The sequence below is a fragment of the Macaca mulatta genome, chromosome 8 (assembly GCF_049350105.2).
Source record: "Macaca mulatta isolate MMU2019108-1 chromosome 8, T2T-MMU8v2.0, whole genome shotgun sequence".
Classification (NCBI taxonomy): Eukaryota; Metazoa; Chordata; class Mammalia; order Primates; family Cercopithecidae; genus Macaca; species Macaca mulatta.
In genome coordinates, this window is record NC_133413.1 from 30,557,450 (window position 1) to 30,584,810 (window position 27,361).

The following is a 27,361-nucleotide window of genomic DNA, read 5'->3' on the forward strand; positions in this document are numbered from 1 at the left end:
GCCGGTTCAACCCCCACTCTGTGAGGAAGGAAATGCCAGAACAGCGGGATGAAGGTTCACAGAACACTAAGCCACTCCTTGGTTGTTCCCTCACACCACAAGGGCAAAGTGGTGACAAGTCAGGGAGACACTCAGGAGAAACAATGTCTGAAGCACAGATATGAGAGGAGGGGCCCTGAGGGTCAAGCAAGGAGAGCTCGCAGGGAATCAAACAAGACCACCAAGGAAGGCAGCACCTACTAAACATTGTGAGCTAAAATCTATCTCCACAGGGAGAATTAGTGAACCACAGTAGGAATATATGTATTACAATGTCCCAAAAAATATACAGAGGGAGATTAAAATGAGCAAGTGTAAGGAGAAACATCTAGAAATACTGTGAACAAAAGTATGTTTGTGTGAGGAGCAGCATGAATATGGCCGAGAATGAATTCAGGAGCTGGAAGATTTTTTTCAGGAGGCTTCATGAAGTAGATGGGAAATATATAAGAAAAAAGACATGCAATACACAAAAGTGTCAGTATCTATATACTAGAAATTCCATAAAAAGAAAAAGAAAATCAGCCAGGAGTAAGTAATTTAAAATATGACTAAGAAGTTTTTTAAGTTAAAGGAAACTGGAAGATCTCACAGACACTATATTAACAGGAAAAACACACATTGAAGAGAAATCATTGTAAAACATACAAATATTAAAGTGAAAATTCTAAAAGCAGATCCCATATAACGGAACACAAATCTAAATGCCTTCAGAGTTCTTAACAACAACAAGTGATACAAGTGGAAAATGAAGTCGTATTTCCAAAGCTTTATCCTATCAAAGTTTTTTTGCCTTTGATTTTTAATCCATCCAAGCTATCATTTAAATGTGAGAAAAAATTAAAGACACTCTTAATAATCAAGGCCTCATAGGCTTACCACTTCAAGATCCTCTAGATTCCTTCCCATTCCTCAAGTATTCCTGGAAGAATAAAAGTCAATCTAGCAGGATGTTATGAGATCCTGCATATGGAAAGTAAGGTTGAAAAACTTACAATGTATCTCAATGAAGATCACTGTTGTTGCAATAAGGAATACATTCACCACCCTATGTGTATTCTAAATGACCCAGAACTAAAATTCGAGATGGTTTCACCATGGTCAGCATGGGGTATGGTGTGCAAAGGAAGAGAGAAAGATGGGGGAGACAAGAGGACAGTGTGGCTTTGGGAGGAAACATACAGATACTGGTAAGTAAGATAGTCACAGAAAAAATAAACTAAGAAATACCTCAGAAGAATAAAAATAAAATGTGTATTTTCACATATACAGAAGGAAATTTACCCTTCTAAAGGAAGGCAAGAAAAGACTAGGAAAAGAACGAACTAAAAACATGAAAGAAGATGGCAAAACTACAACAGCCATCACAAGAAATACAAACAGGCTCACCAACCAAGAGACACTAGATTAAAAAAAAAAAAATCCCGGCCAAGCACGGTGGCTCATGCCTGTAATCCCAGCACTTTGGGAGGTCAAAGGTGAACTGATCGCTTGAGCCCAGGAGTTTGAGACCAGCCTGGGCAATATAGGAAGATCCTGTCTCTACAAAAAGGACAAAAATTACCCAGGCATGGTGACATGTGCCTGTAGTCCCAGCTACTTTGGAGGCTGAGGCAGGAGGACTGCTTGAATTGCAGAGGCAGAGGCTGCAGTGAGTTGAGACCACACCACTGTACTCTAGCCTGGGTGACACAGCAAGACCTTGTCTCAGAAACAAACAAACAAACAAACAAACAAAAACCAAACCAAACCTGGGAAAAAGCCTCTTGGCTTTTAATGCAGTTTTTATAGAGAAAAAAAAGAAAGCATCGAAGCATCCTGATAAAAAGAATAACTGATTGATAAAATATAATGATCATGAATATATGGACTCCTGAGTATACAGCATAGAAATATTAAAAACTAAAAATTGGTAAAACTACAGTGAGAAATAATCAACAACTAACACACCCTTTTCAGAAATCAGTAGCTAAGCAAAGATGTAAGACTTGAATGATGCAAAACACTCAAATACATATAGAAATATTTTACCCAACAGTGAATACACATTCTTTTCCAAGACACGTAGAGAACATTTACAAAAATAGATTGTGCTTCAAAGGAAGCCTAATCAAATTTCAGTCCATCAGGATATGTTTATTATAATGCAAAAGATTAGACTCTTGAAACATAGGCTTAAAAAAATTTCCTCTAATCCTATGTCTAATCAGACTGGATGGACTAGAAACAATTATACTGTAAAATAACCTTTGGTTATTTAAATCATGAACATTATAAAGAATATTATGACATACTTAGAGATGAATGACAAAGCACTGCGTATCAAAAATGTAACAGAGTAAAATTATACTAAGATACAAACTGGTTGCTTTAAATACATTTGTGGAAAAGCAAACACTGAAACGCACTTAGTAAAAACAGTAAATCTGAAGTAAAGAAGGAAGGAAGGAAATAAAGGGCAGAACAAAGGATGAAAATACAACCAAAACAATTAAAAGCAAAAACTTATTTTTTGAATAAAATCAATAATATAGACAATCTTCTGGCAAGTCTGATCAAGAAGATGATGAAAATAAAATTTAGAATGAAAACAGACTTACACAAAAAGGTTAAACAAATAAAAGAGGATTATAAATAGCTCTATACCTATGATTTTGAAAACCTAGGCAAAAAGGACAAATCTCTGCCAAAATTCTGGCACAATTTTGGCCCAGAAAACGTAGTTCAATAGTGGTCATCCAGATCCAGACAGTTTTATGGAACATTTGACCAAACTTTCAGGAAAAGATAATCCCTACCTCATATATTTTTTCTGACATTAGAAAAAGAGGGAAAGGCTCCCAAATCACCTTATGAGATGAACATACCTTGGTTTCTGACAAACAAAGGTAGTATAAGAAAATAATGTATGGGCCCATTTTTCACCTATGACTATAGATTATAAACTTCAATAAAATACTCACCAACTCATTCCTGGAGAGTATTTTAAAAATAATAGATTGTAATCAAGCAAGATTTATCCCAGGAATACTGGATGGTTGAACGTGAGCAAAGCTAACACTGCAATTCACTACACTAATGGTCTCAAAGGAGAGAAATCAAAGTTGATCGTACATGCTCAATAGCATTTGATAAAGTATAACACTTATATCTGACTTTTAAAAAATCAGAAAGCTGGGGATAAAGGAGACACTCCTTAGCTTGACAAATAAAAATGGTGTAGTAAGCACGATGTTTAACGAAGAAACTACAAAAGCTTTCCTTTTACAGTCTTATACAAGACAAGGATGTCCACTATCATCACTGCTGTGCAATACAGTATTATAGGGCTCAGTCACAAGATAAGAAAAATAAAAGATACAAAGGTTAGAAGAGAGGTGAGAAAACTGTTACTTCATTGCAAGATAATATCAATAGATAAATATCAGAATTAAGAGAATTCAGCATGGTTGCTAAATATCAAATCCATTAAAAAATTAATACTGAGACCTCATGCTCAGTAAAGGCTAGTTCTCTTCCTTCTCCATTTGGGAGGCTGCACTCTTTGGCCTCAATTTTCCTTTAACTCTCCAACCATTCTTACACAAGACTATTTTTTCTTCCTTCCACTGTCTGTTGGTAAAAGTTCCCTATGGCTCAGTCTTTGGCCCTCGGCCCTTTATCTAGATTTTTTTTTTTTTTTTGAGACAGAGTCTCTCTCTGTTGCCCAGGCTGCAGTGCAATAGTGCGATCTCCGCTCACTGCAACCTCCACCTCCCAGATTCAAGCGATTCTCCTGCTTCAGGCTTCTGAGTAGTTGGGATTACAGGTGAACACCACCACACCGGTTAATTTTTGTATTTTTAGTAGAGATGGGGTTTCACCATGTTGGCCAGGCTGGTCTTGAACTCCTGACCTTGTGATCTGCCTGCCTTGGTCTCCCAAAGTGTTGGGATTACAGGCATGAGCAATCATGCTCAGTTAGATTTTTAAAATGTGACAACTCTCCAATCTGTCTCCAGACTTGCCTCCACATCCCAGTTCCAGCCCCATATTTCCATTTGTCTAATGTTCTCAAATTCACATTCATGAAACCTACTACCCTCTTCTGCAACAAATGGTCCTCTGCCAACTCTTCCTTGTTAACTGGATTAGTGGCCATTAACACCATTCTCAATGTCATGCAGACATAAGATCTCTAATTTTTATTCTTTCTTTTCTGAAGACAGTGGGCATTCAACAAATATTTCTTGCATTAAAGACCTGCCAATGTTTTAACTCTTTTCTCCATTCTTACTGCCTTCAGGCTTAATCCAAAGCCTTATTTCTCTATGTTTATCAGAATTATACAGCAGCCTGTGATATTCTTCCTAGTTAGTAAAGATTCTACTCAAATAGACCACGGGTTAGCAAAGTTTGCTGTAACATTTAAAGTAGAATTCTGCCATTATAACCTTTTTTTTTTTTTTTTTTTTTTTTTTTGAGACAGGGTCTTGCTCTGTTGCCCAGGCTAGAGTACAAATGGCACAAACATGGCTCACTGCAGCCTCAACCTCCCAGGCTGAAGCAATCCTCATGCCTCAGCCTCCTGAGTAACTGGGACCACAGGCGTATGCCACCCCACCTGGCTTCTTTTTTTTAAACTTTTTGTAGACATGGGGTCTTGCCATGTTGCCCAGGCTGGTCTTGAATTCCTGGGCTCAATCATCTTGCCTTGGCCTCCCAAAATGCTGTGATTACAGGCATGAGCCACCCTGTCCAGCCTATGGTGTATATTGAGCCATAAACATTCCATAAACAAACGGGTGTGGCTGTACTTCAACAAAATATTATATGCCAAAATAGGTGGCATGCCACATTTAGTGCCCAGGCCACAGTTTGCTAACTGTGCAATTAGACTATCAAGTTTTTCAAACCAAAACTTTTCTCATCCCTGCCAATTCAACACAGAATCCAATTACGTGGGTAAAGAAAAATCTAATTTTTTTCTTTTTTACATATAACACAGGTCGCCAGCTAGAAATTAAAATTAATTACTTAGGTATGTTGCTCATTACTTTCAAGACATTATTTTCCCTTTAAATTTATGAATCTTGTAAGAATAATTTACTGGAAATTACATCAATAGTACTGTAAAGGCTTTGAACTAAGCAGGACAAATCAGAAGAGTTGGCAGCCAAGTCATCTTTCTGTCTTTTATGGAAGAACACATCAGGAATGATAGAAGATGCCAATAAAAAATTTTGATTCAATGAACCAGATGATGGTGACATTGATGGGCTTTTGATTTCAATAACCAGGAAGGGCCCAGAATTCCGCTAGATGGAGGAAAAAATAGCAGCGTCCCCTCTAGACCCTGAGATGAAACTTGGCTATAAAAGAAAGTATAAAGAAATAATGCAGAATGGCAGCTCAGACATCCTATTATTCCCCACTAGAGCACAGCATGGTTCTCCCCATATTAAAATGGGTCTGTTAATTATTGACTTAGCCATTCCATAATGCATGCATATATCAACACATCATGCATACCATAAATATATACAATTTTTATTTGTAATTAAAAGATGAATAATTTCTTTACTTATGGATAGTGCTCTCACAAACATGGTGAATGTTCTTCACACCCACTGAACTTTGTGTAAGAAGCATGGTCAGCACCAACTCCACAGAGTGACACGGTACAAGAAGGGCAAAGATGATCTGTATGCTGAGGGAAAGTGGCTTAATGGCAGGAAGGAGTGGCTACGCAGGCAGACCAAGCCAATCTTCTGGAAAAAGGCTAAAACTACAAATGAGATTGTGCTAAAGCTTAAGTGTTGGGCCCAACTGCAGATCTAAGAGAATGCTGGCTACTAAGAGACATAAGCATTTTTAACTGGGAAGGGATAAAAGGAGAAAACGCCAAGTGATCCAGTTCTTAGCTTCATTTTTGTTTGTATTATGAAGACAATAAAAATTTGAGGTTATGTTAAAAAATAAATAGGCCAGGTGTGGTGGCTATAGTCCTAGCTACTTGGGAGGATTGCTTGAGCCCAGGAGTTTGAGATTACCAGTGAGCTATGATTGCACCACTGTACTCCAGTCTGAGTGACAGAACAAGACCTTCAATCTCTCTGTAAATGGATGTAGATAAATAAATGGAATATGGACTCCCACAAGTTACCTCATGTATCTATATACCCATTCAACAGCTAACTAATGTCCCCCACTCCCTATTACAAACATAGAAATAACCAACATTCAGGAAATGAACAGTAAATTATTTAGAAATACCTAAAAAGGAGTAAGTATCACATTCATAACAATGTTTATATGTGCTGGGCTTCTTGCTAAATATGACTGGAATGAGTAACTTAAAACCTTCCAATAGTTTCCCTCTCCATATTAAAATAAAACCAAAATTCTTCCTCACAGCCTGCTAGCACTACATGACATGGTGTCTGCCACTCTCTTGGACCTCACTGCTGACCACCATGCTGAGACCACAATAGCCTTCTCTGCCCTTCAAATTATTCTTGCTTTAGGGGCCCTTCACTGGCCATCCCTTTATAATACAAACACTCACAGCTTCACGTGGCTGATTTTTCTGTTTTTCTTTTTTTCTTTCTCTTTCTTTTTTTTTTTTTTTGAGACGGAGTCTTGCTCTGTCACCCAGGCTGGGTGCAGCACACGATCTCGGCTCACTGCAACCTCTGTCTCCCGAGTTCAAGTGGTTCTCCTGCCTCAGCTTCCCAAGTAGCTGGGATCACAGGTGTACACCATCACACCTAATTTTTGTATTTTTAGTAGAGACAGGGTTTCACCATGTTGGCCAGGTTGGTCTCGAACTTCTGACCTAAAGTGATCCACCTGGCCGGGCGTGGTGGCTCAAGCCTGTAATCCCAGCACTTTGGGAGGCCGAGACGGGCGGATCACGAGGTCAGGAGATCGAGACCATCCTGGCTAACGCGGTGAAACCCCGTCTCTACTAAAAAATACAAAAAACTAGCCGGGAGCAGTGGCGGGCGCCTGTAGTCCCAGCTACTTGGGAGGCTGAGGCAGGAGAATGGCGTAAACCCCGGAGGCGGAGCTTGCAGTGAGCTGAGATCCGGCCACTGCACTCCAGCCTGGGCAACAGAGCGAGACTCTGTCTCAAAAAAAAAAAAAAAAAAAAAAAAAAAGGGATCCACTTGCCTTGGCCTCCCAAAATGCTGGGATTTACAGGCATGAGTCACCATACCCAGACTTTTTTTTTTTTTCTTGAGGCAGAATCTCACTCTGTTACCCACACTGGAGTGCAGTGGCACAATCTTGGCTGACTGCAACCTCTGCTTCCCAGGCTCAAGCGATCCTTCTGCCTTAGCCTCTTGAGTAGCTGGGCCCACAGCATGTGCCACCACACCCGGCTAATTTTTGTATTTTTTGTAGAGACAGGGTTTTGCCATATTGCCCAAGCTGGTCCTGAACTCCTAGGCTCAAGCAGTTATCCCATTTTGGCCTCTCGAAGTGATGGGATTACAGGTGTGAGCCACTGCGCCCAGCCAACATGGCTTACCTCTCCAGATCTCAGTTAAGTGAGATCTTCCCACCGGTTTTCCTGGGCACCCAATCTAAACCAGTCTCCAGCGCTCTGAAAATCATCCTGATTTACTGTTTTCAGTACTTGTATCACAATTGGAAATGGCCATACACTTTATTTTTTTACCTACTATACACCATCCTCTCCCCAACATCATCAACTCCCCTACAACATAAGATCCACAAGAGTGGCTTTGCCCATTGGTCACCACTGAATCCCCAATACCCAGATGTGTGCATGACACTTGACACTTGGCCCTTGGGAAGGATTTTAAACAGCTAATATTTGCTGAGTAAATGCCTAACTATCTGTGTCCCACATTAGGCTATGGTCTTTGGAAGGACTGTGGGAATTTCAGAACCCTAGTGGTGACCCTCAAGGTAGCAGGACTATTTCAGAGAAACCTGTAGGCCAAAATGTTGGGATTCAAATAGTCTACCTTGGCTAGAGAGTATCTGTAGAAAACCAAATTGGGAAGATTTAAAAATGGCTGATGGTACCCTGGACACATTCCGAATTTGAGTTAAGTAACCAAAAAGCTGAGTTGCAAGAAGAGAATTTGGAAATACCTGGGGGTGTGTGGTAAGCAAGGAGGATCCAGAGACATAAGACACTTTCTCGTAATGAGACTGGATGATCCAGTTGGAGCTCCCAAGGGCATAGCCAGAGCTCAGAGGCGTCACCTGGACTGCACCAAAAAGCTCCTAAAAGAGAACCACAGTAAGAATGTGCAATGAGCTTACAGTGACAGTCACACAAGGTAATTCTGGAGGGAAAAACAACAGAAATATCCTCAGTTTAAAAACAAAAAATATTTTAAAGTAAACCAGAGACTGGGTGCAATGGCTCACGCCTGTAATCCCAGCACTTTGGGAGGCTGAGGCCGGTGGAACGCATGAACCCAGCCTGGGCAACGTGGCGAAACCCTGTCTCTACAAAAAAATACAAAAATTAGCTGGGCATGGTGGCACATGCCTGTAGTCCCCAAGTAGCTACTTGGGGCAGGAGGATCACATGAGCCTGGGAAGTCGAGGCTGCAGTGACCCGTGTTTGTGCCACTGTACTCTAGCCTGGGTAACAAAGTGGGACCTTGTCTCAGTCAATCAATCAATAAAGTAAACTACAAAGTTTAAGGAAAACAGAAAGATGATGGAGATCATCATGCTCCAAATATAGAAAGCAATCCTATAATCTGTACTTGTCACCTGAGAGCTCCAGCCCTCTTCCATATCCCTAGGCACTCAAGGTTCACACATTAAAAGGGAGAGATGAAATATTACCATACAGACCAAAGATACGCTTTGGCTTTCCTTTTTCATTTTCAGTTAGCTGTTAGGCCCTTGTTCCTGACTGGAACGGAGGAAAGAACAGAGGCTCTGGATCCTCAGTAACGGAATGGCTTTAAAAACGTAACTATAGGATCCTTCGAAACAATAACAATATGAACGGAAAGCATTCATAAATGAATGAAATGTAATATGAATACTCACAATTTTCTGAGAATATCCCACCAGCTGGATTTTACTAAGGGCAGAGTTCACCTCTTGCATTGTATAGCATCTTCTCCAGGTTGACACTTCCACTGCATCCTTGAGAGGAGAAGGTAATAGCCTGCAAATGGATCACAATATCAACTACCGGGTGAACATTTCTTCATGTTCTACAGCATTCCTTTCCAGTAATTTGTCCATTTGATCTAAATGGTTTAATTTACTGGCATATAATTGTTCATAGGATTCCTTTATGATCGTTTCTCTTTTTTTATTTTTACTTTTTTTGAGACAGAGTCTCACTGTGTCACCAGGCTAGAGTGCTACGGTGCAATCTTGGCTCACTGCAACCTCTGCCTCCCGGGTTCAAGCGATTCTCCAGACTCAGCCTCCTAAGTAGCTGGAATTACAGGTGCCCACCACCATGCCCAGCTACTTTTTGTACTTTTAGTAGAGATGGGGTTTCACCATGTTGACCATGATGGTCTCGACCTCCTGACCTTGTGACAGGCCCGCCTCAGCCTCCCAAAGTACTGGGATTACAGGTGTGAGCCACCGTGCCCAGCCATTTCTTTTCTTTTCTTTTAAATAGAGACATGGTCTTGCTATGTTGCCCAATATGTGTCAACAGAAAAACGTTTTATCATTTGCTCCAAAAGAATCAGAAGGAGACCTGAAGAGTAACTTCCCTGACATTCACTGTACAATACAGGTCCAAGTACTGGGGTGAAATGAATGCATGCCATTAGCCTCTCCTCTCTCTCCTGAAACAACACTGAACAATAGAGGAGGGCTACACACACACACGCATACACACACACACACACACACACACACTCACACACACCGTTAAGACAAAGAGAATGAGAAGAGACAATAGCAAGGCATTTTAGAAAGCAGAAAGACAAATGATAACTGACTTAGTAGGCCCAGGAAAGTTCAATGCAAATGTTTAATTTCTACTGCAGAACCCACAAAAAGTATGGCAACTGAAAACAACAGGTATATCTGGAAGTTGAATCAATCTAAAAACAAGAGGAATTGTTGAAAAAATAGATGAGATTCTTAGAACCTTCCAGATCTCCTCATTCCTTCCATATAGCTCAGCGGCTGTCCCTTCTCCTCTCAGATATGCTACCAGAGATTGTTCTCTGGAGGGAGTAAAAATAGAAATCTGGACTAGGGGAAACCATCAACTGAGGCAGCCTTCCTAAACAAAAATTCATATATTTAGAGAAACAATGTTCCTCTCTTCATTTGGCTGCCAGAGCACTATGAGTAAGCTTATACCCTCCAGGGTAGGGGGCTGAAAGAATCTTCTCTGAAGAATCCGATCAGCCTCAAAGAAAAAAAATTGATGAAAAGATCCTAACACAGGGGGTTCCACAAAGAAACAGCTCAACCAGATTACTTTATGGTAAAGTCTGGAATTGAATAAGCCCTACTCATGGCACACAGACTTTCTAATTAGTTTTTTTTTTTTTTTTTTAAATTTTCCAACTCTTAAACATGAGCCAGTAAGCCAAGAACTACCATAAATTTGAGAAAAGTCTCTAAAATAATAAAGGCCTCAAATGGGGGCAGAGGAGCAGGTAGGGAAATTAGAAGAAATAAATTAGGCAGGTAGAAGAAAACTTTAAGTTAAACAGCTTGTCCTTACTATCGTTAGAAAATAAGATAGTATAGCTAAGACATGAGAAGAGATTGCTACAGAAAAAAGATTAAGAGAATAAAAAGAGCTGTTAGAAATTAGAAATACAATGTCATACAGAGAGTGAAAGCATGCCAACAATACACCAGAATTTCAAAATACGCGAAAAAGATTTAAAAGTTATGCAAACACGAAAGAGGCACATACATGAAAAACTAGCAAAGCTTATAAATGACATGACAGAACTCAATACAGAATTAGAAATAAAAGAAAACATCACTTTGGAAATGAAGACTAAACTACAGGTTGAGCATCCCAAATCTGAAAACCTGGACAGTGCGCTGGTTCACACCTGTAATCCCAGCACTTTGGGAGGCCGAGGTGGGCGGATTGCCTGAGCTCAGGAGTTTGAGACCAGCCCGGGCAACACTGAAACCCATTTCTACTAAAAATACAAAAATTACCTGGGTGTGGTGGCGGGTGCCTGTAGTCCCAGCTACTCAGGAGGCCGAGGCAGGAGAATCGCTTGAACCCGGGAGGCAGAGCTTGCAGTGAGCCGAGAATCTCACCACTGCACTCCAGCCTGGGTGACAGAGACTCCCTCTCAGAAAAAAAAAAAAAAAAAATCTGAAAACCTGAGATCAGAAATGCTCTAAAATCTGCAACTTTTTGAGTGCAAACATAATGCTCAAAGGAAATGCTCACTGGATTACTTTGGATTTGGGATTTGGGATGCTCAATCAGCAATATTCCAAATTGGAAAAAATCTGAAGTCTGAAACACTTTGGTCCCAAGTATTTCACATAAGGGACACTCAACCTGTAACAGAAACACAAGAGTAGATTAACACAATAGATAATGACACAAGAAAAATGGGAAGAAAAAATAGCAAAAAGAAATGAAGAGATTTAAACAATTCAAAAGAAACAAATGTTGAAGACAGATAAGCAAGATGCCACATAAGGGTAATAGTAGTCCCTAACAGAAAACCAAGTGAGAGAATAAAAATTAATACTCATAACATTCAATTACTAAATATTATAATTACTAAAATAAAGAGACATGAAACTACACACTAAAAGAACATAGTGCACACTTGAGAATACTGACCCAGAACAATGAACGCCAGACATATTCTGGGAAAATATTTAGACAACAAGCAAACATTTGGGATCTAGAAAAAGAGCAAGTGACTTACAAGGAAAGAAAATTAGATTTTATCAGTGGTTTTAACAGCAATGTTTAATATTAGAAAAAAATAGGAGAACATATTTAAGATACTCAAAGAAAGAAAATGCAAGCCAAGGACTATATATCTAGCAAAACTGACTTTCAAGGCCAAAGATGACAGATAAACAATTATGAACATGCAGGAACTCAGGGAATACTGTTCTTGTGATCCCATCCCGAGAAATCTACTGAAGACTGAGTTTCAGACAATCAGAATGATTAAAGAAACCAGTATGAATGGGCCAGTAGTGAGCATTAAATATACAGTTGCTAGTAGCTGACAGACTAAATGAAGGTTAAAAGGAAGGGAGGATAGTATGTAATGAATATATATTCTGACAACACAGATATGGTACAAGTATAAAAAGAAAGCGGGGGGAAATATATATGCTCTGTTCTCCAAAGAGTACTAGAAACAGTGACCAACTGAGTAGCAATGAGCATTGCTAACAACCAAAATGGGATCTTAAAATTCCACTTCCCAAGAAAACCAGGGTTTCTTGGAGAAATGGGTAATTTAGGGCAGAGAATGTACAAGAAGAGTCTTAAACATCCTGCTATCACAGATGGCAAGGAAACAATCAAAGACTATGAGGGTCACAATAAATGACCTAGGGGACAATGAGTCTGTTTTCATGCTGCTGATAAAGACATACCTGAGACTGAGAAGAAAAGTAGGTTTAATTTGACTTACAGTTCCACATGGCTGGGGAGGCCTCAGAATCATGGCGGGAGGCGAAAGATACTTCTTACATGTCGGAGGCAAGAGAAAATGAGGAAGAAGCAAAGGCAGAAGACCCTGATAAACCCATCAGACCTTGTGAGACTTATTCACTATCATGAGAATAGCACAGGAAAAACTGGTCTGCATGATTCTATTATCTCCCCCTGGGTCCCTCCCACAACATGTGGGAATTCTGGGAGATACAATTCAAGTTGACATTTGGGTGAGGACAGAGGCAAACTGTATCAACACCTGACAAGGCTTTCAGTGTTCAAAGATGGGACAATTTCAGCTGAAACAACCACCACCACCACCACCACCACCACCACCACCACCACCACCACCCAATGGGTTGAAACCATGCAATATTTCAGAGGGGGCTGTGATTGGACTGGAGCTTTTGAGTTGCTGGGAATGTTCTCTTCCTTGACTAGTGGGGTGGCTTTAAGAGTGGTTGCTGTATAGTAATTTATTAAGCAATATATTAGTTTTGTGTGTTTTGATAACTGTGGGTTTTTTTTTTTTTTTTTTTTTTGCTGCTGTTGTTTTTAGACAAGGTCTTGCTCTGCCACCCAGGCTGGAGTGCAGTGGAATAATCACAGCTCACTGCAGCCTCAACTTCCTAAGCTCACGTGATCCTCCTGCCTCAGCTTCCAAAGTAGCTGGGACTACAGGTGTGTGCCACCATGCCCGGCTCGGTATATTTTTTGTAGAGATGGGATTTTGCCACGTTGCCCATGCTGGACTCAAGCGATCTGCCCGCCGTGGCCTCCCAAAGTGCTGGGATTATGGGCATGACTAATATCTGTGTTTTATATTACAATAAAAAGGTTAATTTAACAATCAGAAGAATTTATGTTAAAAAATATTACAGTAGGAATGAAACACGGATAGAAAGCTTGGGAAATGAAGTTAAGGGAATTCTGCAGAAGAACAAACAAAAAGAAAAACAGATGGAAAAGAGGAGAGAAAAATATTTACATGACAATCTAGGAAGTTCAGCATCTAATAGCAAGAGTTGCAGAAAGACAGAACACAGAAAAGGGAAGTAGAAAACTTCTTTTTTAAACCAGAATTAAAATTCTTAATTTTCTAAATTGGGAATTGGCAAACCTTTTCCATAAGTGGTTGCAGGTATTTTAAGCTTTGCAGATCACATACAGTCTCCACCACAACTATTCAGCTTAGCCGCGAAACAGCATACACAATGTGTAAATAAGCGTGGCTGTGTTCTGATAACGCTTTATAAAAACAGTGGTGGGCCAGATTTGGCCCAGAAACAGTGCTGGCCAACAGTTGCCACTCCTGTTCTAAATTGAAAGGGCCCATTAAGTACTCAGCACATGAATGAAACTGCTTTAGTAAGATCCACCATCATGAACGCAAGGAATAAAGATTCTAAAAGCTATCATATGGGAATCAAGAGGTACAAACTAAAGATGTAGGCTCAAAACAGCACTGGACATTTCAACAACGCTCCTGGAAGCTAGAAGAAAATATAATAATGTTTTCAACATTGTAAGAGAAAATTATATCTAATGTAGATTTCTGTCAAATAGTTTGAGGGTTATTTCAACCAAATAGTTTTAGATGTGCAGATTCAGAAAATTTACTTCCCACACATTCTTTGTCAGGGAGTTGCTGGAGGATGTGGCCTGAAAAATCAAGGAGTAAACAAGAAAATGGAAGACTCAAAACAGAGCTTCTAACAGAAGCAAAAGAAGTCCTTGGGATAATGGTGAGGAAAATCCTCAGCTGAAAGCCATGGCATTGGGCCCAAGACAGCTGACATCAGAGAGAGAAGGCTGGGGAGAGGACTTTTCAAGGAGATAAAAGTTGTCTGAATACCTACGGAGACTGAACATGATGGGTGGCAGGATATGCCACCCCAAAATATGCCACTTCAGCATAAAGGTTAGTTTGAGGTAAAGGCACCTGAGAAACAGCAGGTGCAGGAAGAGCTCTCTGACCTCCTCTTTTTCTTCCTGAAAGGAGATGAAATCCCCATATGGAAGATGTCCTCCCTATAGCAGGAGGAAAGTAACACTTTATCTGTAGGGAAAGGGAATGGAGTTCGAGAAAAACCTGTACCAGCAAACCTTGTTAAACCCTGATCTTCCCAGTCACTTCTCCACCCAATTGACTGCTCTGGCCCAAGTCCCCTTCCCTTGTCACATTTTCCCAACGTCCTGCTCTTTGTCCAACTCAGTGTCTGCGTTCAACTCTAACTGCTCCTTTGGGTCTTCATTCTCCTGTGCGGACTCCTACATATATGTAATTTAATCAAATGTGTATGCCTTTCTTCTGTTAACCTGTTTTTTGTCAGTTTAATTCTTAGGCACAACTGGATACCCTAAGAGGGTAGAGGAGAAATTTGTAATCACTTACAAACATATTGAGGAGAGACAAGTAGGGGAAGAGTATAGAGACAATAGGTACATAAAATTACTACACAAATAAGAAAACAAGGTAATTAACTCAAGGGAAAACAAAAAGTTGCACAAGATAGAAAAAACAATCCTAATAATCTTATATGGCCGGTGAATTGCATTTATACAGCCATAACAATGGAAACACTGAATTAAGATTTAACCAGAGCAGCACATAGATCAAATCGTTCCTATGCTTTTTACCCTTGTTTCTTTAGCAACAAAGTATCAATGATCCATTGTCATTACCTTCTACATAAACAGATACATGAAGATTTTCTTATTCACTTATCTTAGGTACACATAGTGAACTGCTTTAGGTTTTGCAATATTTATTCTATACATATTTACTTAGCACTGACTGTGGTCTCAGGACGTAAGTCACATAAGGGGAACGACACGCACAATACAGGGCTTCTGTTCACACTGTGCTTAAGTCTAAGAAAAATTTAACAGAACAAGGCAACAAAAGGGATGCCAAAGGACTCGAGTCATTCTTGCCTACAGGCTGGCCTTCCCTCCCAGAAAGGCCTAAACAATATACTACAAATGCAAATCTCAAGATCGTATCATCCCCCAACTTCAATGGTTCACCAATACATTGAGGATAAAATCCAAGGCTCTCAGCATGACTTCCTAAGGCCCTTCTTTATCTGGGCGCTGCTTTTGCCTGTACTGTCTATACCGGGCTTTTTCAGTGCAAGGCCCTGCTTGCCTGCACCCCACCTACCTAAGTCCCTCTGTCTTCTACATTTTGAGTGGACAACACTTACTTGCTCTTGCTTAAAACCTAGACACATTTGTCACTTTCTCTCAGATCTTGTGACCCCAGTCTAGGCTAGGTGCACACTCACATGCTCTTCAGGAAGGCTGGCTGGCCCTGAGTCTGGCAGGAGTGCAGGGAAGTGGCACAGAAGCTCCCTCTGGACTGAGGCCACCTCAGGGTCTGCTGCTCCTGCATCTCTTACCTCCACATCCCCATAACTCACGACTGCCTGCTTTGAGGAAGGAGATATTTCTCTCAGAGGCACTGGTAAATAAGGAAAAAAGAGAATTTACAACCAGACAAGTCTAGGTTTACATCCTGGAGTTAGCTCTTCACCTCCAAGCCTCAGTTTCCTTATCTATAAAATGGAGAGAATACTACCTTCCTTTGAGAGTTTCTCTGCAATGGGGAAATGATGTATAATATAATGCATGTGAAGTGTCTGGTGCAGAAGAGATGCTGAGTCAAGGTTTGTCTCCAGCCCTACTCCAACACAGCCCCAGGAGCATATGCATTTCTCTACAATACTGCAGTGGACTCCAACCCAAGGAGATTAACTCTGACTGGCAGCAACGATTCTGAACTTGAGAGGCCTCAAGGAAAAACCCAAGGTTCTACCCAGCTTTGACTCCTCCTTTAAGTTCTCAGGATCAGGCAGCCCAGGGGCTTGAACCTCCTGGGGCTGCCCTGCACAGAAAATGAAGACCTCTCACTTTGGGCCCGGTAGCAGCCAAAGAGTTTCTTGACTTAAAAATGCCAGAGCTGGAAGGCTGTCATGGGAGTGGCTAGAGGGCAGGGACTGTGATGAATAATGATGAATAACACTTGCAACCCCCAACCACATCTCTCCATTCAGTTGAATTTCTTTCACATTGTCCCCAGCTTTGCCAGGGCCCTGCAACAGTCACCTCTCTTAAAGGCTGACTAGAAAGTCACATACAAGGCCAGAACTATGCCTGCTTTCTTTCTGTGATTTTCCTTACCCATTATTTGACAACCAGTACTGCCATTACCCAGAACACCATACCACGTGGGCTTTCCTTCCTGCTAGCTCTGTCTTCTCTTGATGGCCCTTCCCAGCACAGTCTCCCCTTTCCATCTAGGACAACACCCTGTGAAAATTCAGCAGACTAAGAACTGGAACAGCCTAGCTAAAAAAGAGGCTTTGGTCACTTTAATGTTTTCATTGTGTGCTGGAGATGAAACAGTCTTATATTCAGCTGATTGAGTACTAGCAGTGTTCTGACCGAACCCTTAGAAGGGAAAGAGGGAATCATGAAGATGCAAAGCATCTACAACTTTTGTCCTCAACAGCCCAGAACTTATTTCTAGAGAAATTACTGGTGTTTCAAATAGGGACACAATTTTCTTAAGCAAAACAAAAGGCTCCTGAAGATCCAGGTATATTTCAGCCTGAATCTTTCCCATCTTTTCTTTTAAAGTAAATGGTATGGAAATCATAAACTTACGTTCTACAAAAACTGAAGAAAGCATGTTTATACAGAAATTTTCACTACAGGTGATTTTTGCTAATCAGATCCATAGAACACTGTAGTTAGAAGAACAGTCGTGTTAAATTCGCCTTTTGTTTTGTATTTTACTAGTACCCACTGAAAAGAGTAACGTGTATCTTTTTATCCCATTGTATCATATGATTCACACAGCAATATTTTTTTCGTTTTTGTCTCCTCAGCACTGAGCACAGTGCCCAATATAAATGACACTCAAAAGAAAAAAAGTTCAGTTGCTATCCCAGGAAAGAAAAGAACCAGCAATGCAATTATCAACATGTCCCCTCTGAACTGCACCACGTTTGGGTAGAGGTGAGCCCTATAACTGCGAGAGGTGGTGGAAAAAAGCAGGGAGGAGCTCAGGGGTAACCCAGAAGAGGAAAGTCAAGTCATCCCCACTGCCTCTGGTTCAGTCTGACCTGCCCGGTTCAGGGTTTTGTGGCAGGTGCTTCTGCCATGGCTCCAAGTGACCCCCACCTACAGGATTCACCCCCTTGTGGAATCCTCTCCTGAGTGTGAGCTGGATCAAGTGGCTTGCTTCTAATATGACAAAGATGATGATGGGCTGTCACTTCAGTGGTTAGGTTACAGAAGACTAGGACTTCTATCTTGCTCACTCTCTTGCCCGCTTGGAATGGTCTCTTTTTCCTCATTCAAGCCCTACTCAATCTGCCCAGCCCAGCCTAAGTCTTGCCATTTAGCCTCTATTTTCTCTGCTTGACAAGCTCCTTGAGTAGAGCGACTAAATCTTAAACTTTTTTGGGTATTTTTCTACAAACTTATCAAAATACCAGGCATTTGGTAGTTACTCAACAACTCTGAAATTCTCTGAATTTCATATTTCTGCCCACAAAGTCCTTTTGCTGACATCCTCTTTTATTCTTTCTAGATATTTAGTTACTTTGTTGTGCTTCCGCTATCTCCTAACACATCTTGTCTAACTTAGCTTTCCCAGAAACTCTCCTTAGGCTTACTTGAGGTCCCAATTACGGAGAGGCATTTATAGAGCCATTTAAAGCCATTAGAATTATTGGCTGATTTTGGATAAGAAGGATAAGGAAACCCAGAGGGAACTAGTTCTGTGTTTCTCTGGCTTTCTAATTTATCAAAGTCAAGTTCTCAGAGTCTAAATGCTTCATAAGTACTTTCTAAAGGATTTCATTGTTTTGCTTTGTTCTTACCACACTTGAATGCCTGATGAACTTCTTTCCCAGGGCTCTGACATGATGCCAAAGCTCTGCGGCCTCTTCCTCCATCCTGCCAGCAAAAGCAGCACGCTTTTGTGTTTTTATTAAATATTAAGACTTTTAAGTCCAGAAGGACCACTTGGAAGGTGGTAAGTAAAAAACTGGCTGGGCATTAAGTGTTTGTTGAATGAATGAATGAATGAACAAAATTAATGTAAGGAGAGAATACAAAGAAGATAGGAATCAAGAAAGTTCCCCGCCTGACTCTCATCACAGCAAAGGGCTTAACATGCCCGTTGGGGCTGGGATGGACTGGGTATGTTGGCAGAATAAGGACCCATATGGAGTTTGTGGAGCCTCAAAATGAAGTATGTTTCAATATTAACCAGAAACTAGGTTATAACCCCTGATGTTTATTTTAGATCAAATTATTGCTTAAAAAACAGCAATTGCTTAGGCTACCAAAGCATGACAGGAACAACTCTTGAGAGCAAGTCAACGATCTCTGTTCTAATCCTATGCTCATGGAAAAATTTCTTACCCATAATTTGAGGTCTTAAGTGGACTTCCTGGCTAGCACAGAGTGTCCTAGATAGAGGAGCCACTCTAGTTCTGGAGCCAGTCAGAGGTCTTACTTTAAAGTGATTAATCAGGATTTTTGTTTGTCACTCTACATCCTGGGAGTCTGGTCAGCATGAATCAGTCCCTCAGAGGCTAATCAACTCCGAGTGAAATGAAACAGTGAAGTGACCGGAATCGCAAAGCCCAACCAGCTGTGATTACTCCGTCAAAGCACTGCTGCTCTCTGAGGGCCTGCCTTAAGGAGCCTCTCTCTGGACAACTTTCAGATCTCTAACACAAGTGGACTTAGAGATAATTTAATTCTTATTTTACAGAAAAGATTGAGTCTAAGAGTCTGAGTGACAGTGACAGCTAACTACAGGTAACAGTGGAATTTGAAAACCGTTTTCCTTCTGTCCACTTGACTACCTTGCTCTCATCGGAAAGGCAGTGTCTGAAGGTACCTTACGCTGTGGAAGACAGATGTGTTCTGGTTAACAAAAGCAGATTATGTAAGCCATTTATCTTATTAAAGGAGACAAGGACACTGGCATTTATTGAGCACCTACTGGGTGACTGGCATAATTTTAAGAACTTAGTCATATTACTCATTTAGTCCTTACAACAATCCTATTAAGTTGTTAATATCACTCCTATTTCATGAAGGAGGAAATAGAGCCTAGAAGAAATAAGTTGCCACAGTTACCAAAAAACAGATCTGAAATTCGAATACCAGTCTATTTGACCTCCAAGTACACACTTTTATCTTCTCTTCCTATCATACAGTTAGTTGATAAACTGTACGCATACCCAAGGGGTGTCAGAGCAGAGGAACTTCAACTTGAACATGCATGGTTTTAAGTCTTTTTCGTTTTGTTTTGTTTTGTTTTGAGACGGAATTTCACTCTTGTTGCCCAGGCTGGAGTGCAAATGGCACGATCTCGGCTCACCGCAACTTCCACCTCCTGGATTTAAGCGATTCTCCTGCCTCAGCCTCCCAAGTGGCTGGGACTATAGGTGTGACGAATTTTGTATTTTTAGCAGAGATGGGGTTTCACCATGTTGGTCATGCTGGTCTTGAACTCCTGACCTCAGGTGATCCACCAGCCTTGGCCCCCCAAAGTGCTGAGATTACAGGAATGAGCCATCATGCCTGGCTAGTTTTAAGTCTTCTGTAAGGTATGAAGCCACATTTCAAGTTTCAAGTATTAAAAACTGCCATAAAAATTCAGCCAAGAATATATCAATGCTTAATTGCTTAATGCTTGCATGAGGATGATGACAATATATTGTAATGATTTATCCTTATTGTAACTGTAGATTTCTAATCTTATAAAAAATGTTAGCTTTATACAAAAGAAGTACTAGAGGTGGGGTTACTTTCTTAAGTGGAGTATCTTCCTTTACATTTTTCCATTAAAAACCTAAACTTAAGTGAGTGTGGGAAAGTCAGAGACCCAAAAATTATATTGTGAGGGATTCTCCTTTTCCTTCCCCTTCAAAATCCATCTCTTTTTCAAGAGTAAACTGTAATGTCAAAGTTAGGAAGAAGGATGGCTAACTTCTTTGATATAAATCTCAAGGAGCACTGTCAACTGAGGCAGGAAGTTATACAGCTGCCAAAAAGTAGGAGTAATAGTTTTTTTTTTTTTTTGGTACATGTACTAATAATAAATCAAATGCTAATTCGAACTAACTTCAAATGATTTATGAGAATTTGTCAGATTCTTTTGACTGAGTTTGAAAATTTTTAATTTACTGTTTTCTTTAGTTGATAGTTTTATTAGTAATGTAAGCTACTAAGATGTATTAATTCTAGGCACTTGACAAGATCTGCTTTGAGTCTGCCTATATATAGTGTAAGTCAAAAACTGGGGGCTCAAGTCTCAAATCGAGTACCTCTCAAAGTACCTCTCAAAGAGGTAGTTTGCTCAGATCATACGGGATTTTATTCTAATGTAGCAGCCAACATTTCTAAAAAGATTTTTTAAAAGTCACATTTACAACATCTAGACTTTGAGTTCTAAGGAAGGCTTGGCAACTGTGGGCTCACATTCCCATATGGCCACGATCTGCTGGAGTTGCAAGTCAGCTGCCCCTATAGAGGGGTGTGGTCACTGGTCCACATTTTCCACCAGCCCATCTCACTCCGGTGTGTACCTTCCTCAGCCCTGTAGGCATGTGGACCTGTGATCCCTACTTTGGAAGACCTGGACAGGCAAAGCGCAAGAATGAAGAAAATAACAACAACAACAACAACAACAAAAAGAATGAAAACATAAAGAGAAGATACAGCCTACATAATGGGAAAAATTTTGGTGAACTAGATAGCAAAAAATAGCGTTTGTCAATGTAGCATGCCACAGTAGTTTGGGACGCTAGATATCAACTAGCTTGTGATAGAGAGAAATCTAAAGGTGATGTAAATCCCTTAGCACAAACATTGTCCAAATGCAGCACTTTTAGAACTCTGGTCCAAGATTAAATTCTAGGTGAATATTTCAAAAGAACTCTTTCGCTTGATGCCAATTAAAGAATAAATAGATCTTATGGCCAAGCACAGTGGCTCATGCCTATAATCCCAGCACTTTGGCAGGCTGAGGTAGGCGGATCACTTGAGTTTGAGACCAACCTGGCCAACATGGTGAAACCCAAAAAATACAAAAATTAGTGAGCATGGAGGTGTGCACCTTTAGTCCCAGTTAGTCAGCAAATTGATGAGGGATAATCGCTTGAACCCTGGGAGGTGGAGGCTGCAGTGAGCCGACATTGCACCACTGTACTCCAGTCTGGGTGACAGAGACCCTGTCTCAAAAAATTAAAAAAAAAAAAAAATAGCTCTTCAAATTCTTCCACCACTTCTAATATTTATGCTGAATTTATCTAGGAGAAAAAGAGAACACAGCTATGGAGTGTCTCTTTCACACCTCAGTATATTTTCCAATAATTAGACTCTTCCCTTTCTCTACCAATAACTATGGCTCATCTCATGCTGTCATGCTCAAAAATCAAAGCACAATCCTTGGCCAGGGTGAGAATCAAAGACGGCCTTCTCCAAAAGTGCAAGTTACTACTCTCCTTGCTCCTCCACCAAGTTAGTCTCAACAGTTTCTGATTTTTGCCCACAGTTCAACTAGCAGCTTCTTTTAAAAGGGCGATTTCCATTCTATTATAAAGATACATGCAAGTGTATGTTCACTGCAGCCCTATTCACAATAGCAAAGACACGGAATCAGCCAAAATGGCCATCGGTGATAGACTGGATTAAAAAAATGTGGTACCTATATACCATGGAATACTATGCAGCCATAAAAAGGAATGAGATCATGTGTGTTGCAGGGACATAGATGGAACTGAAGCCATTATCCTCAGCAAACTGAGGAACAGAAAACCAAACACTGCATGTTCTCACTTTTAAGTGGGAGCTAAACAATGAGAACACATGGACACAGGCAGGGGAACAACACACATTGGGGCCTCTCAGGGAGGGCGGAATGGGGAGAGAGAGCATTGGGATAAACAGCTAATGCATACGGGGCTTACTACCTAGGTGACTGGTTGACAGGTGCAGCAAACCACCATGGCACATGTTTACCTATGTAACAAACCTGCATGTCCTACACGCATATCCCAGAACTTAAAATGAAAAAACTTTTAGAAAGGGAGATTTCTTGTGCATCTTAGGAAATACCTTTCAGGCCCCTCCCTAGCCTTCTCCTCCTTTAGCCTCATTCATACTCTCCCTAATGTAGGTGGCACTTCTTTTGTGTGGCCAAATAGGAGGCAAAGAAAAAATGGCCGAGGATTGTGTCCAAGGTCACAAGAGAAAAGGTGAAGTAAGGATTTGGGGCTTCCTAAGACTTTGCCCAAGATTTGGGAGTCAGGAAATACTGCCTTTTTTTTTTTTTTTAGACAGAGTCCTCACTCTGTCCCCCAGGCTGGAGTGCAGTGGCGTGATCTCAGCTTACTGCAACCTCTGCCTCGCAAGTTCAAGCGATTCTTCTGCCTCAGCCTTCTGAGGAGCTGGGACTACAGGTGTCCGCCACTATGCCTGGCTAATTTTTTTTGTATTTTTGGTAGAGACGGGGTTTTACCATAGTGGCCAGGCTGGTCTTGGAACTCCTGACCTCAAGTGATCTGCCTGCATCGGTCTCCCAAAATGCTGGGATTACAGGCCTGAGTCACTGCACCTGGCCAAGAAATACTGACTTTTGAACACTATTTGTGGTGTGCCAAAATTATTTGCAGCAAAACACTATAAATGGTTTATATTTAAGAGGAAGAAGGGAGGTCAGAGCATGCATGTTCCATGGGAAAGAAAACAAAGTCCTGAGGTTTCTGAGAGGGAGATGTAGGGAACTGGGGTCCTGTCCAGTCCAGTGGGCACACGGGAGATGAAAACAAAAGAAGGGAGGTTATCAGAACTGAGGAAAAGAGAAAAGGGAGCTGGGAACAAGAATGCGGTACTGCACCAGGGCAGTCAGATCAAGGAGGCCATTCACATACACTCCGAAGACTTATATATGCACATGTCCAGAAAATGCTTCCTAATGTGAAGCCACGCCCACACTATACATCCCCAAACAAGGAAATGGACATTCAGAAAATCCTTAAAACGCAGGAGAAAATGTGCACAGATAAGCCTACCTTCTCATCCCCTGACACAAGAAGCGGCTCACATGCATGTGAGAAGAGGCATGTGTGTGTGCACAAGAGGTGGCCCAGCAGATGGGTTAGGAGCATGGACCCTGCAGCCAGGCTAGCTGGCTGGCTGGGTTCGAATGCAAATCTTGCCACTCACTAGCTGTGTAACCTTGGACAAGTTACTTAATCTCTCTGTATCAGTTTTCTCTCCTGTAAAAAAGTAATAACACTGGCTGGGTGTGGTGGTTCACATCTGTAATCCCAACACTTTGTGAGGCTGAGGTGGGCAGATCACGAGGTCATAAGTTTGAGACCAGCCTGGCCAATATGGTGAAACCCCATCTCTACTAAAAAACAAAAATTAGCCGGGCATGGTGGCACGCACCTGTAGTCCCAGCTACTCGGGAGGCTGAGGCAGAAGAATTGCTTGAACCTTGGGAGGCAGGGGTTGCAGTGAGCGGAGATCACACCACTGCACTCCAGCCTGGAAGACAGACAGAAACTTCATCTCAGAAAAAAAAAAAAAAATGTAGTAACACGACTACTTACCTACCTATTTATTAAAGGAATACATAAATTAAACAACACATTTAGAAGAGTGCCTGGCACACAACAAGTGTTACATAAGTAAAATAAATAACATGTGTACAAAGGGATGCACGGAGGAGACTAATGCTCAGGCTCTGAAATAGTCACTATAGAAAAAGTGTATTCCTCTAGCTACGTATTTATACTCTAATCAAAAGAAGATCTGCAAAAACTAAGACATTCTAATGTTGAAATAAGCAGATGACTACAAATCGCTGATCTAGAGGGAAAGAGAAACCAGTGCCAACTGGAAAAAAGTGGACTTGGGTAGGAGCATATGGAATATAAACTGCCTAAGAAATTATAAGACTATGCCGGGTGCAGTGACTCACACCTATAATCCCAGCACTTTGGGAGGCCGAGGTGGCTGGATTGAGAGGTCAAGAGATCAAGACCATTCCGGCCAACATGGTGAAACCCCATCTCTACTAAAATTACGAAAATTAGTTGGGCGTGGTGGCATGCACCTGTAGTCCCAGCTACTTGGGAGCCTGAGGCAGGAGAATCGCTTGAACCCTGGAGGCAGAGGTTGCAGTGAGCCAAGACTGCACCACTGCACTCCAGCCTGGGCGACAAAGTGAGACTCCGTCTCAAAAAAAAAAAAAAAAATAAATAAATAAAAGAAAAAGAAAAAGAAAACAAGAAATCAAAAGACTAGTTTTTACTCCAGATGTGATGCCACCATCAGAAGGTGGGGCTGCTGCAGGGCCTGGAGGTGAAGGCACAATTGCTATGGTTAGAGAAAGCCCAGTGTGTTAACATCCACGGGGGTACTCTGTTGCCAATTTAAGTAAGAGAGCATGGAAGTGAAATTAAGCTGCTGCTTCTACCATATTTCTCCTTACTTCATCTCTTACAGCCTGGTTCCTGGACCTAGCACTCTACGGCAACTCACCTCTTTGGGATTGTTAAGGACTTTCCCATTCCTATAGTCAAGGGCCTCATCTCCATTTTACTTGATATTCCTGCAGCATCTGAGACCAACAACAACCTATATTTTCTGAAACTTCCTTGTCCCTTGGCTTCCATTCAGCTCTCCTCTTACCTTCTTAATTACTTACAGCCTCTTTTACAGCTCTTACCAGTTCTTTTTAATTCTATCTCAGAAATTCCTTTGAAGTTAGACTTCAGCTTCATGCTCACAGATACTGCCTTAGTTCAAGGCTTTGTCATCTCCCCTGGATTTCAGCAGTCACACTGCTGGTCCTCCTGCCTGTCTCTGCATTCCCGTCCATCCTTTATGCTACTTCCAGAGTTACCTTCCCCAAAACAAATGTGGTCATCTGCCTCCTTTATAAACCTTCACTGGCCAAGTTCACACTCTCAACAATGTAAAACTCAAGTTTCACATATGAGAATCTTCATTCTCTTGCTCCAACTCACCCCTTTACTTGCACCTCTCATCTCTCTACTCACCCTAATCCACACTGAACATCTCACTGTTTCCTGAATATACTATGTCCCATGACACCGTGCCTGGACTTCTCTTCTCAACCTCTGCAATAGGGACAAGTCCATTTCTTCTTCCAAGACCCATCTCAACTGTCATCTCCTAAGGAATGTCCTTCTCAGCCTCCCTAAGCAGGGTTCTTCAGTTTCTGAGTGCCTACAGCACTGTGGGTAAACATCTTTTTTTTGTTTGTTTGTTTGAGATGGAGTTTCACTCTTGCTGCCCAGGCTGTAGCACAATGGCACAATCTCGGCTCACTGAAACCTCTGCCTTCCGGGTTCAAGCAGTTCTCCTGCCTCAGCCTCCCGAATAGCTGTGATTACAGGCATGCGCTACCACCCGGCTAATTTTTTTGTATTTTTCATAGAGACGGGGTTTCTCCATGTTGGTCAGGCTGGTCTCAAACTCCCAAACTCAGGTGATCTGCCCATCTCGGCCTCCCAAAGTGCTGGGATTACAAGCGTGAGCCACCGCGCCTAGCTGGCAAACATCTCTTCTAAGACATGCCATGCAAACTGTAACTGACCTGAGTTATCTGATTTTCCATTAAACTTTGAGCACCTCATGGACAGAGCCAATTGTTCCTAAAAACTCCAGTACCCAGCATAGCACCTTGCACATAGTTGCCTCTCAGAAAACATTGGTTGAATCAAATGTAACCCTTTCATGTATTAGGAAAAAGAGAATCTTTAATATAACCAAATCATTGTTTAAGCATAGAAGAAGAAATCAAATGAGACTGCTTTGCAAAGCACCTGGTGCTATAGTCTCTGGGAAGAGAGTGGTCTGTTCCTCACCTCTGAATGTCCTTATTCTTCCACAAGGAGGCAGACTGAGCCTTTGGCACTCTTTCAATGAAATTCACCAGCTCTTCCATGAGAAGCCTGAGTTTAAAGAAAAAAAGTGAGGAACACCCATTAAAAAATTAGAGAAACACCCTACTCTAACAGTTGGCCAGGAGAAATGACTTGCCCACCTCCTCCTACACCATCTCATCATCATCTTCCTCTCTGCTGCACATAAACTTGATCACCAGTTGATATTAAGTTAAACAAAATCCTCACTCTCTTATTGCATTTCCGTGCTAAAAATCCTGAACTTAAATAATTTAATTCACCTTTAAAACAAGCCTGGCCCGTTTCTTGTCTCTAAACATAGAAATACACAAGCCTGTTTTAACTCTCACTCTAAGATCTCTACCTTTATGTTACTAAAAATACATAGGGAGAAGTTAAATGACTGTCAAGTATCTAATTTTGGTGACACAGCAGGGAATGGGCAGGATTTTTTTTTTTTTTAATTACAATATTAAATGAACTTTTTTTTTTTTGAGACTGAGTTTCACTCTTGTTGCCTAGGCTGGAGTGCAATGGCACAATCTCAGCTCATTGCAACCTCCGCCTCCTGGGTTCAAGCGATTCTCCTGCCTCAGCCACCCGAGTAGCTGGGATTACAGGCACCTGCCACCACACAGAGCTAATTTTTTGTATTTTTAGTAGAGACAGGGTTTCACTGTGTTGGCCAGGTTGGTCTCGAACTCCTGACCTCAGG

General features: G+C 41.2%; 1 protein-coding gene across 9 annotated transcripts in view; it reads right to left on the reverse strand.

Moving 5' to 3' along the window:
* INTS9 (integrator complex subunit 9) overlaps positions 1-27,361 on the reverse strand; it is a 128,016-nt gene that overhangs the window by 40,899 nt on the left and 59,756 nt on the right. For 5 of the 9 annotated variants that reach the window (XM_028852520.2, XM_028852519.2, XM_015145084.3 and 2 more), the window contains 3 exons: positions 26,608-26,694; positions 9,070-9,190; positions 8,149-8,283 (listed from right to left, as the gene is read on the reverse strand). In XM_028852520.2, the coding sequence (XP_028708353.1) occupies positions 8,149-8,283; positions 9,070-9,190; positions 26,608-26,694 (343 nt within the window). Of the gene's footprint in view, positions 1-8,148; positions 8,284-9,069; positions 9,191-24,157; positions 24,257-26,607; positions 26,695-27,361 lie in introns of all 9 variants that reach the window. The other 4 variants (XM_077943366.1, XM_077943365.1, XM_077943362.1 and 1 more) reach the window with 1 other exon arrangement.